Raw genomic sequence first — 10,877 nt, forward strand, 5'->3', positions numbered from 1 at the left:
TTCTTCCTCACCATAAAGGAAGGAATATATTAAGCATCAAGCGCCATTTGCATACCTTCTTAATTCTTATAAAAGCCCAGGCAAAGCAGGTATTACTGTTACCAGGCCAAAGTGGGTCCTCCGTTGGTGAGTTGAAAACAAAGTCTTCACCAGAAGCAGTTGTCACACAAAGCATTTTATTTGCAGCATGCAGCAAACAAGCGACCACAGGGAATAATTTCACAAAGCTGTGGCTCCTCGAGCAAGCGGTGGAGCACGAACATTCAAAAGGGAAGAAGTTGTGTCATTACACATGGAGGCAAATATAAGCTCGCCCAGGTGTAGTTTTAAATCATGCTTTCACATGCATCGCATGTTATGCTAATAAGACTTGGGTTCCTGCTGGGATGGAGATTTTAGCATTAAAATTAAGCAAAGGTTACTCTTGTACTCTTTTTCCGTCCATCCACACAGGAGTCACTCTTGCGGTGTGGTTTGGACCAGCTTAACCTGGTATAAGCCAGTCGGTGGCTCTTCATCCTCCTACAAAACAACTCTGAGCAACTGTTAAATGCTATTGAAACTTCCTTTGAGCAACTCCAGGCAGTTAGCTGGTGACGTTACCACCTTTGACAAAAAGGGAAAGATGACAACTGAGTTCAGCGACATGCCAGTAATTATACAGATAGTTAAGCAACATCTGTTTGAGTGTTTGACACTCAAACTCAGGCTCTTTCTATATGTATTAAAGATCACAATGAAGATCAAGGCTGCAAACATGTACATCTATTTTTCCCTGATTTCAGGGTAAAGGTTTTCAGTAACCAGATTTTTCTCGTTAGCTAGCCATTAGGAAAAGTTGTATTTCTTTTACTCCTAGAGTTGAAACAACTTTGTCACAATATTTTAAATTTATCTATTTGAAAATGCATGCACATACTTCAAAATCATAACCTGAAAATAGAGTGAGAAGTCTTGCTTCTGCTCCTGTTTGCCATCTTCCCAGTTCAAAGCCCTGATTAACTGCTTGTGTATCCTCCAATTCTTAATGCCAATACAAACAACATTTTATTGTCTCCCCCTGCCCACCTTTTTCCTACCAAATATAACTCCTCTGCATCATTTAGCCATTCTAAGGGACTAGACATTTAGAGTTCTTCCATACAAGGCTGCAGTGACTAACCTCGAGCACACATGATTTCGTATATGCAAGTATCTATGTAAGATCAACTCCCAGAGGCAGGGTTTTCAAGTAAGATATATACATTTGTATTTGATAGATCTTGCCAAATTATCCTCCATAAGGACAGTTACACTCTCAGCAGTAATATTTGTTTCCCTATAACTTCAATAACATAATACAGTATCAAATTTCTGGACTTGTGCCAATCTAACAAGGAAAAAATGTCTTAGGTTACTCTGTGTGAATTTCTCGAGCATGAAGTTATGAAAATTAATAAAGGGAAAGCTCATTTAAAATGGAGTCAGAAGGCCTGAAGGCAGAGCTCCCAGGGAGTATCACTGGAGGTCAATTATAGGAAAGATAGTCAATTACAGACCCCAACAGAAAGAAGTCAATAGGAAAGAATTGGCAGTTACAAGAAGAAATGTATATTGCGTCCCAAACAGAAATCTTCTACCCCAGCAATTTAGCCAATGAGAAATCATCACCACCCTGAACTCTTGCTTTTCTCCAATGCACTTTTGTTCCAAACAACCTCTCCCAATTTCCTCCTTTTTCCCTATAAAATATTGTTCCTCTCCTTTGACTGTTGGACTTGCCTATGGCTTTTGTCACAGCATGTGGGTCCCAAATTCAATTCTATGTTTTCTCCCAAATAAACTCATTTTGCTGGTAAAATAAACTCGCTGTTTTATTTTTAAGATCAAGATCAAGCATCTTTCCAAGTGCTTAAGAGTCATCCGTGTTTCCTTTCCTGTGAACTGTCTGTTGATGTGTCTTGCCAATTTTTCAACTGTGTTTTTGCCCTTTCTCTCACGTTAATTTCTAGCATCTCTTTTTTTTCTTTTTTTAAAGATTTTATTTTTTTCCTTTTTCTCCCCAAAGCCCCCCGGTACATAGTTGTATATTCTTCGTTGTGGGTCCTTCTAGTTGTGGCATGGGGGACGCTGCCTAAGCGTGGTTTGATGAGCAGTGCCATGTCCGCACCCAGGATTCGAACCAACGAAACACTGGGCCGCCTGCAGTGGAGCGCACGAACTTAACCACTCGGCCACGGGGCCACCCCGTCTAGCATCTCTTTTTAAATTAGTGTGTCTATATTACCGTTGTCTACAACATAAGTTGTAATTATTTCTTCCCAGTTTGTCATTTGACTTTGTGTTGGTATCTGGTTGGTATATGAAAATTCTTAGTTTTTATGTAATTAAAGTTACAATTATTTTCTTTTATGGCTTCTAGATTGAGTCATAATTAGGGAGATCTCCACTGCAAAATTAAAGAAATGTATTACAGAAATTAACAACCTTATATTTTTAAGCTTTAAATAGTTTTGAACTTATTAAAAAGCTGCAAAGATAGCCTAAAGAGTTCCTGTATACTTCTTTATAGAAGAACTCAAGCTAATAAATTCAGAAGGAATTAAAGAACCAAACATCACTATTTGGCAACTTAAATAAAACTGGATCTAGGCAATCACCAATGACTGCTAAAACCTACAGATGAACGGCTGGTAGGGAACTTTGTAACGGACAAATGGGCTGATAACACCTCAAGCTGAGGGATGTTACCGTCACAAACAAAGAGACACCTGGATATTTAGCTGCTTCCTCCCGGAAGCATGTGCCACCGCCTATGAATTATTCTTGACTAAATCTATTTGGTTAGGGGGTGTGAGGGGGAGAGGCAAGCCTCGAAATCTAACTAACTGCTAGTGCATAAGCAATACAGGAGCAAAGGAACATGTTAAACTACATTATGAGGAAATAACGAGCAAAGTCCAGAATGTGGGAAATTCTATAGGACAAATGACCCTGTTTCTTCAACAAATTGTTAGGGGGAAAAAAGGAATAGCAAACTAGGGCCGGCCCAGTGGCACACTGGTTAAGTTTGGCGTGCTCTGCTTCAGCGGCCTGGGGTTCACAGGTTTGGATCCGGGTCATGGACCTACACACCTCTCACCAAGCCATGCTGTAGCAGCGACCTACACACAAAACAGAGGAAGACTAGCACAGCGACAATCCTCCTCAAGCAAAAAGAGGAAGATTGACAACAGGTGTTAGCTCCAGGCCAATCTTCCTCACCAAAAAAAAAAAGGAACAGCAAACTAACAAATTAAAAGAAACTTAAAGACATTTATCAAATATATTGTGTGAATCTTGTTTGAATACTTATTCAACAAACCAATTGGTAAAGAGATACCAACCTCTGAGAAAATAAGAAAGATGTAAACACCGGTTAGATATTTGATATTCAGGAATTACTGTTAATTTCAGGTGTGATGATTTTTTTAAATCTTTATATTTTAGAGATATAGTGAAGTATTTATGAATGGAATAATTCAGTGGGGAAAGTGTGTGAGGCAGGAAGGATGCAGCACAATAGATCTGTTTACGTTAACTTGAGGCTGTGTGACAGGCACACAGAAGCTTGTTATACTATCCTAATTTTGCGTACATTTGAACATTTCTTCGATAGTTTAAAAATTGATCGCAATCCTGACAGGTTTTCTAGAGATTCTTCCTCATGAGAATTTTGATGTGCCAGGGAAACAGGCCAGTCGCTTCAGATGATACCTTGGAATAATATGCTGGCTGGATATAGAGGGAGCTGTCTTACCAGACAGGTGAGTTTCACAGGTGCAGGCCCTATGACGGATACAAGGGCGTCTAAAGGATGTCCTCTGGCTAGAAGTGTTCAGGAGATCCAGTAGGAATAACTTGTGTGGCTTTTTCTTAAAGCTAAATGCCCTACGTTTTTCTTTAGTGTATAAAACCATCAGCATTTATTGAGCTCCTACACACAGAGCACTGAGGCAGGAGAAAGACAAGAGTTAAGAAGTGTCCTTGTCTGTAAGAAATTAACTCAGACATTCACCAAGTTACGCACGTGTGCTGGGTGGGCACTTTGCTAGGGATATGAAGATGAATACAGATTCTCCAAAAAGGGTCTAAAAAACCGCCACTGGTTATAATAGGACAAAATTCTACAGAGCGAATGTCCTCTCCACCTTAAGCATAACAATCTACCTCTGTTCAGATACTCTTTGATAAACCCAATCCAAATTCCCCCCCAATCTAATTGCCATAAACTCAATACAGAATGTATAACTGTATGGAACATATTTATTTGCATAACCTGGAATTAAGAATTGTGCATATAATCCAGGATTCATAATCTAGGATTCTCCAAAGATTAGACAGTTGCCCTCTCCTGGCAAATTTTAATACTGCAGTCTGACTCAGTTTAATTTAGTTAAACTTAGTCCAAACACAGAAGTATACTGCAAATGAGTCAGTAGGGGAATGCCCAAGCATGGAAGAATTTCTGGAGCTGGACAAGGAAACAGTAGAGAAAATACAAAAAGCATAGGAGAATGGGAGGGAATTCAAATAAGTCAGTAAAATATTATGATTAAAATTAAACAGAATGTCAGAGATAACGATGATTCTGATTTCCTATCATTCTCCCAAAGCAGCTACTTTCAAGGTATGATCTTGGGCAAGTTCTCTCTGTACCTCAGTTTCCTTTTCTATAAAAACTGGATAGTATTACCTACCCCATAGGGTACTGTGAAGATCAAATGAAGCGATGTATGTCAAGAACTCAGAAGAGTGCTCAGCACAGGGTAAGGAATCGGCGGTGTTCGTTCTTCAGACATCGGCTCCAGCATCTGCAGTCCCCATCTCCCAGCACAGATCAAGTTCCTTTGCTAAATGCTTCCATTGAGCTGTGTCCTTTTTATAACTAAATTTCTCAACCTATGATCATACACTCATTCGTGTGATTCTGAGGAACATATGTTTTTATCTGCTGGATTGTAAGTTCCATGAGGGCAGGAACCAGATCTGGTTTTGCTTATCCTGTGTTCCCAGCATTCAGTGCAGTGCCTAGCACTTAGTGAATTTGTTGAATGAAATGGTAATATCAATTCTTATCAATAACATATCAGTCTTATCATTAATATATCAATTATATAGCAATAATATATAGCAATAATATATCAATTCTTATCAATAATATATCAGTCTTATCAATAATAATATTTAACACTGGTATAGGCTGAATTGCGTTCGCTCCCCAAAAAGATATGTTGAAGTCCTAGACCCCAGCGCCTCACAATGCGACCTTATTTGGAAATAGTCATTGCTGATGTAATCAGCTCAGTTAAGATGAGACAGACCGGATTAAAGCAGACTCTTAATCCTATGCGACTGGTGCCTTCTAAGAGGGAAATCTGGATACTGACAAAGGCAGAGATCAGTGTAACGCAGCTGCGAGCTAAGGAACACCAAGGACGGCGGGCCACCACCAGAAGCCGGGAGAGGGAAGGAAGGGCCCCCACAGCTTCAGAGGAATATGGTTCTACCAACACCTTGGTTCTGGACTTCTACCTCCAGAACTGGGAGACAATAGATTTCTACTGTTTACACAGCCAGGTTCTGGCACTTTGTTACGGCAGCCTAATGAAACTAATCCAAACACCAATTCAATGGCTGTGTTTGGTAATTCAAAGTGATATGTAGTGACTTTTCCTCCTATGCCTCAAAAATTGTTTATAGATAATACATCTTTAAAAGAAACTATTAGGACTAGCTTTTCTCCTCCATTCTCAATAACTTCTTAATACCTTTAATCAACTTTGACTATTCCCAAATTCCAGTCATATAACACTTCACAGCCTTGTTATATCTTCTTTATTCACAGTACTCTTTCTGGCAATAAACAGAACTAAGCCCTACCCAAGCATTCACTAACAAAATAAAATTAAAACAAAAATTGTTAGTGAATCAAGATTTTTTTTTTAAAAGATTGGCACCTGAGCTAACAACTGTTGCCAATCTTCTTTTTTTTTTTCTCCCCAAATCCCCCAAGTACATAGTTGTATGTTTCAGTTGTGGGTCCTTCTAGTTGTGCCATGTGGGACACTGCCTGAACGCGGCCGACTGAGCGGTGCCATGTCCGCGCCCAGGATCTGAACCAGTGAAACCCTCAGCCCCCGAAGTGGAGCATGTGAACTTAACCACTCGGCCACGGGGCCAGCCCGTGAATCAAGATTTAAATGATCTACAAACATCCAAAATGGCACCTCTCCAGGATGAATTAACTTTTCTATAAAATACTTTAAAACTCGGGACATAAACTCCACTTTCACCCACAATATGGAAGGAAATAGTAAATAATTTGACTCTTTGTCCCTTCAAACCTTGGAAATTGTCACAATTCTTAGTTCACCATAGCAGTCTGACTTGGTAAATCAAAGAGGCTTGCAATTCAAAGAGTAAAAGAAAACTGTTGTGAGTGCTAGCACATTTCAGTGTGAAGTGGTTAAGAGATTCTTTTGCATAAATAAATATCTAATTGCCTTGTATTATCTTTAGAAAATAGATACCACCTTGCAGTGAAAATGGTTGAGGCAAGGACATCCCTCCTCAAGCCTGTAGGAAGACAGTCAAGGAGTCCATGTTGTCTCTTCATGCTGCGCTACATACAAGCTCACAGGCTTCCCAACATCTGGGACACTGTCAACGTGATTTACGAAATGGTTGGCAGCCTGGATAAAACAAGCTAAACCTACTTTAACTAGAAATTTGACAGAAGAGTCAAGACTCACGTATTCCCATAAACTCATAAAAAGATCCATTGATGGGCCAAGTTATACACATTTAACCTTTGGTAGACAACACCATCTAAGAGGTTGTTCCCATTTACACCCAGGAGAGGACAGGGAACGGGAAGGGTCAGACGCAGGGACATGAAGACCACGGATCTGAGGGAACGGCAGACCCTCCAATTTAATTAAGGTTCTGAATAAAAGAAGAATGGAAATGCAAGAAAGTCTCCGTGTGTAGAAAGGAGACCTCATTGAAGTAAAATGTTGAATGTGTAAGAAAACCAGGATGTGGTTAAACAGAAAAGAGACAGCAATAGATAAAGATATGCGGGTCTAAGGATCACCCTGTGAAGCCAGATTCAAAGGCTCGCCAGTTCCTAGGAGAGGTGACAGCGTCTCTTCCAGCCCTCCCTCCTGGCCTACAAGCTACAGCGCAGGGGTGAACAGTAACCAGCAGACTTGCACAATCCTGACACAGCCCCATCACAGGTGACCACTGATGCCCTATAGAGAGGTGCGCTTTGGAAAGCAGGGAAAAGGAGCAGCAGGCAAGGCTCACAGAGGGAAGCTGCAGTGCAGGGAGAATTGAGAAATTCCCCCAAACACCAGAGGTTAGCATCAATCCACTCAGGAGGAACTGAAAAAATAATAATCAATATAAGTAAGTCCCTAAGTACGATCCTCTAGACAGAGGCTTTCAAACATTTGACCACAACTCACAGTAAAAAATAAATTTTACATCTGGAGCCCGTACACAAAAAAATCCTACCTGTAAAACCCACACAGAAGTTCCTCAGAGCCTTTACCGTTACTACATGTAGCTGACTGATCTTCTCCATCTACTCCACTATTTTTTTGTGCTGGGGGCCCAACTATTAGGTCATGACTCACAGTTTAAAACACTTAGTAGATAAAATACACTCATTTCTCTCCTTAAGCAGCAATATAAGGAAGTAGCTAAGAGTTCTGCATTCAGGCTGCCTGCGTTCAAACACCAGCGTTACCACTTGTAAGCAGTCAACCGCTCTGCCTCAGTTTCTTTGTCACAGGGAAAGAGAATAGTGTTTACCTCAAAACTGAGGATTAACCAAGACCATCCACATAAAGCACTTAGAGCATAAACAGTATTCAAAAATGGCTATTAATGTTTAAATGGCCTGTGGACTTTTTATTATGGTAAAATATACATAAATTCATCATTTTAACCATTTTAAAGTGTACAATTCAGTGGCATTTAGTACACTCACAATCTTGTGCAACCATCACCACGGTCTAGTTCCAGAACATTTTCATCACCCCAAAAGGAAATCCCTCACCCACTGAGCAGTCATTTCCCATTCCACCTCCGCTCCACACGCTGGCAATCCCTAACCTGCTGTCTGTCTCTAGGCCTGTGGACTCTTTAAACAATAAATTGACACTTGACTAGAACAGCTTTGCAGTCATTAGTCCTACGGCTCCTGAGACAAACGTCTGCTAACCATTTGTTAAGCAAATCTCGTGAGCCACTTTAGGTAATTCTGTGACCTGTCTTGGGTCAGAAATCCCTTTCTCTCCCGTGAATTCCATTAGTGCAAGACTCCCAAAGCTGACCAGTGCTGTGGAGACCACTTTCTGTGTCCTCAAGAAGCAGAATGAGCAAGGCCCTACGAAGACGTTTCCTTGTTACACTGTGGAATGTCACCAAATGACAGAATACTCACCAAATGAAGAACGCTGATTCTACTGTCTTTCATTTGAAATCCTGCTTTTGAGGCCCCAAACTTTTACCATCAAGGGGTAACAAGTGAACTTGGACAGAGAACTAGAGGTCCGTGTCTTGGTTTTAGGATGTAGCATCATTTCCTTTTTGGGCCCCATCCCTCTCACACACTCATTACCCACCCTTCCTTCGGTGTGTGGAAGACTGGGTGAAAATAACTTTGTTCTTCCCTAGGTCTACTCAGGGAGTAACAGATATTCTATCAGAGAAATAACAGGGGCAGGGAGGTTAGCATGGGAAGCAGCACTGTTATTCTTTGAGAAATGGTGATAGCAGAAGGCTTCTTACGCCGAAGAAATAAATGTCACCAAGAGACATAGACATGAACTGGAAAACAACGTCCTTGGTCCTAGCTGTGGAAGTCAGAAGGTTTTCTTTCTCTCTCTCTTTTCTTAAAGATCAACGTGCTCACCCAGCCAAGTCCTCAGCCATTTTCCACTCCCCTACTACCCCCGCCCCACAGACCCTCCCCTGCCTCTGGGGGAAAGCCTGACTTGTCTCCTGCGCCAACTGCACTGGACCAGCCCGGCTTATCCCGGATGCGGCGCGGGGGTGGGGGACGAGCGAGAGAGGGACTCAGCTCCGGGCTCCAAGAGCCCAGCGAACCTCGCCGATTCCCAAGGGGTCACTTTACTGCTTTGGGGTTTCCTGCAGTCGGGGAGAGTAGGGGGAGAAGGCTCCAAGCAGCAAACTAACCTAAAAACATCACACCCCAAACTCCAGAGAAAGCCGGTGCCCAGAACTGTGCCAGATTCTAAAAAAGCCCTGAGCTGGAGTGAACTTGATGTGGACAAAAGAGAATTACAACTCTCTGAAGACCCAGGTCCCCCAGCAAGCCAGACAGTGCGGGTCCCCGAGTTTGGGCGAAGGATCACCCGGGGAGCTTGAAGCACACGAAACCAAGGCTTCACTCCAGACCTGCCAAAAAATTGAGACCTCGGGGGAAGGGACGACCTAGGAAGCCGCCCCTTCCACCAGCGCCCAGGTGACCCTCACCACGGGCACAGCACGCGGCCCGGGCCGCTCCGATGACAGCGGGTGCAGGCGGGGCCCGCGGGGAGCTCAGCGACCGCGGCGCCAACACGACGCGCGGGGAGGGGCCGCGCGCGGGAAGCGGGGTGGAGACGCCGCGGCCTCCCGGGGCACCCGAAACGCGCCCGCTCAGGGCCTCGCCTTGGCGGGGCGGCGGGGCCGGAAGGTGACAGCGCTCCGCTCCCTCTGCCAAGAGTGAGGCAACTCCGGGAACTTCCCGCGGCCCCCGCCCGCGCCGCGCCGCGCCGCCGGGGCGCACTGACCTGAGATGGTCTCCTGGTAGCCCTTGGTGAAGAACTGCATGGCCGTGGCCGCCCTCCAGGGCGTCTTGAGCAGCCCCTGCCGCTGGGGGTCCTCGCCCAGCGAGCGCAGGATGGACGAGTAGGCGGCCGCCAGGTTGGGCAGGTTCAGCTCGTTGTCCTCCTCGCTGCGGGGCCGCTCGCCCTTCCAGCCGTCCGCCGGCTGGGCGCTCCTGGTCTCCGGCCGCGGCGGCTTCTCGGCCGGCCCGCTCGGCCCGGGCCGCGGCTCCCCCTCGGGGAACCCATTGCTGCACCTGGCGCCCCGCGGCTTGGCGGGCGCCCGCACCGGGCCCTTCTCCATCGGCCCGCCGCTGCCGCTCGGGAGGGACCTGGGGCGCTTCAGGGGCTGCAAGGAAGTTCGTCGGCGGCCGCAGGCAAGAGGCTGTAGCCGGAGCCACCCGACGACGGCAGGCGACTCGGCAGAGACCCTCCCAGCCAGGGACCGCCAGGGCTGGAACGCGCCGCGGCGCCCGCTTTTTATAGGCAGGCGGCTCGGCCGGCGCCGGGGGCGCTCCCATTGGCCGGAGCCGCTCGCGTCACGCGTCCGCCCCGCCCCTCGCCCCGCCCTCCCCGGGGCGCCCAGGAGGGAGCCGGGCTGCGGCGGAGAGCGGCAGGCTCGGCTGGGCGCTCGAGAGTGGCGGCCGGCCCGGCTGGTGCCGCGGACCCGGCTCGAGGCCCTTCCTGAGCCACTGGAGGAGTGCGCTGGCCCTCTGGGTTGTTGCGGGATGAATGGAATCCGGAGGGAGGCACGGTCTGGGCGCCCGGGCAGCCGTCTTCTCTTGGCGCAAAGAGGGCGCTGCATCAGCCGTGCTCCGGTTCCCTCGTCCTGTGAAAGATGAGCAAACAGGTGGCCTCGCCGGGGAGAGAGGGTTAAGCCGGTGGAAAGGCAACCACCTCTTATGCTTTTAAGGCAAGAGAATTATATGCCTTGGAACGCTTGCTTCGTTAGTTAAAAATATGGCCAGCGCACCTGCCACGTAGAGAATACCCCAGCCGCTGTCAGGGCGAGTG

General features: G+C 45.7%; 1 protein-coding gene across 4 annotated transcripts in view; it reads right to left on the reverse strand.

Annotated features, from left to right (window-relative positions):
- The window catches only part of GCH1 (GTP cyclohydrolase 1), a 100,685-nt gene extending 90,349 nt beyond the window's left edge, over positions 1 to 10,336 (reverse strand). The window contains exon 1 of one of the 4 annotated variants that reach the window (XM_070594242.1): positions 9,831 to 10,336. In XM_070594242.1, the coding sequence (XP_070450343.1) occupies positions 9,831 to 10,167 (337 nt within the window). In that variant the 5' untranslated portion in view covers positions 10,168 to 10,336. The remainder of the gene's footprint in view (positions 1 to 9,830) is intronic. The other 3 variants (XM_070594240.1, XM_008524963.2, XM_008524964.2) reach the window with 3 other exon arrangements.
- Between the last annotated feature and the right edge of the window lie 541 nt (positions 10,337 to 10,877).

Source organism: Equus przewalskii, chromosome 25, assembly GCF_037783145.1.
Source record: "Equus przewalskii isolate Varuska chromosome 25, EquPr2, whole genome shotgun sequence".
Classification (NCBI taxonomy): Eukaryota; Metazoa; Chordata; class Mammalia; order Perissodactyla; family Equidae; genus Equus; species Equus przewalskii.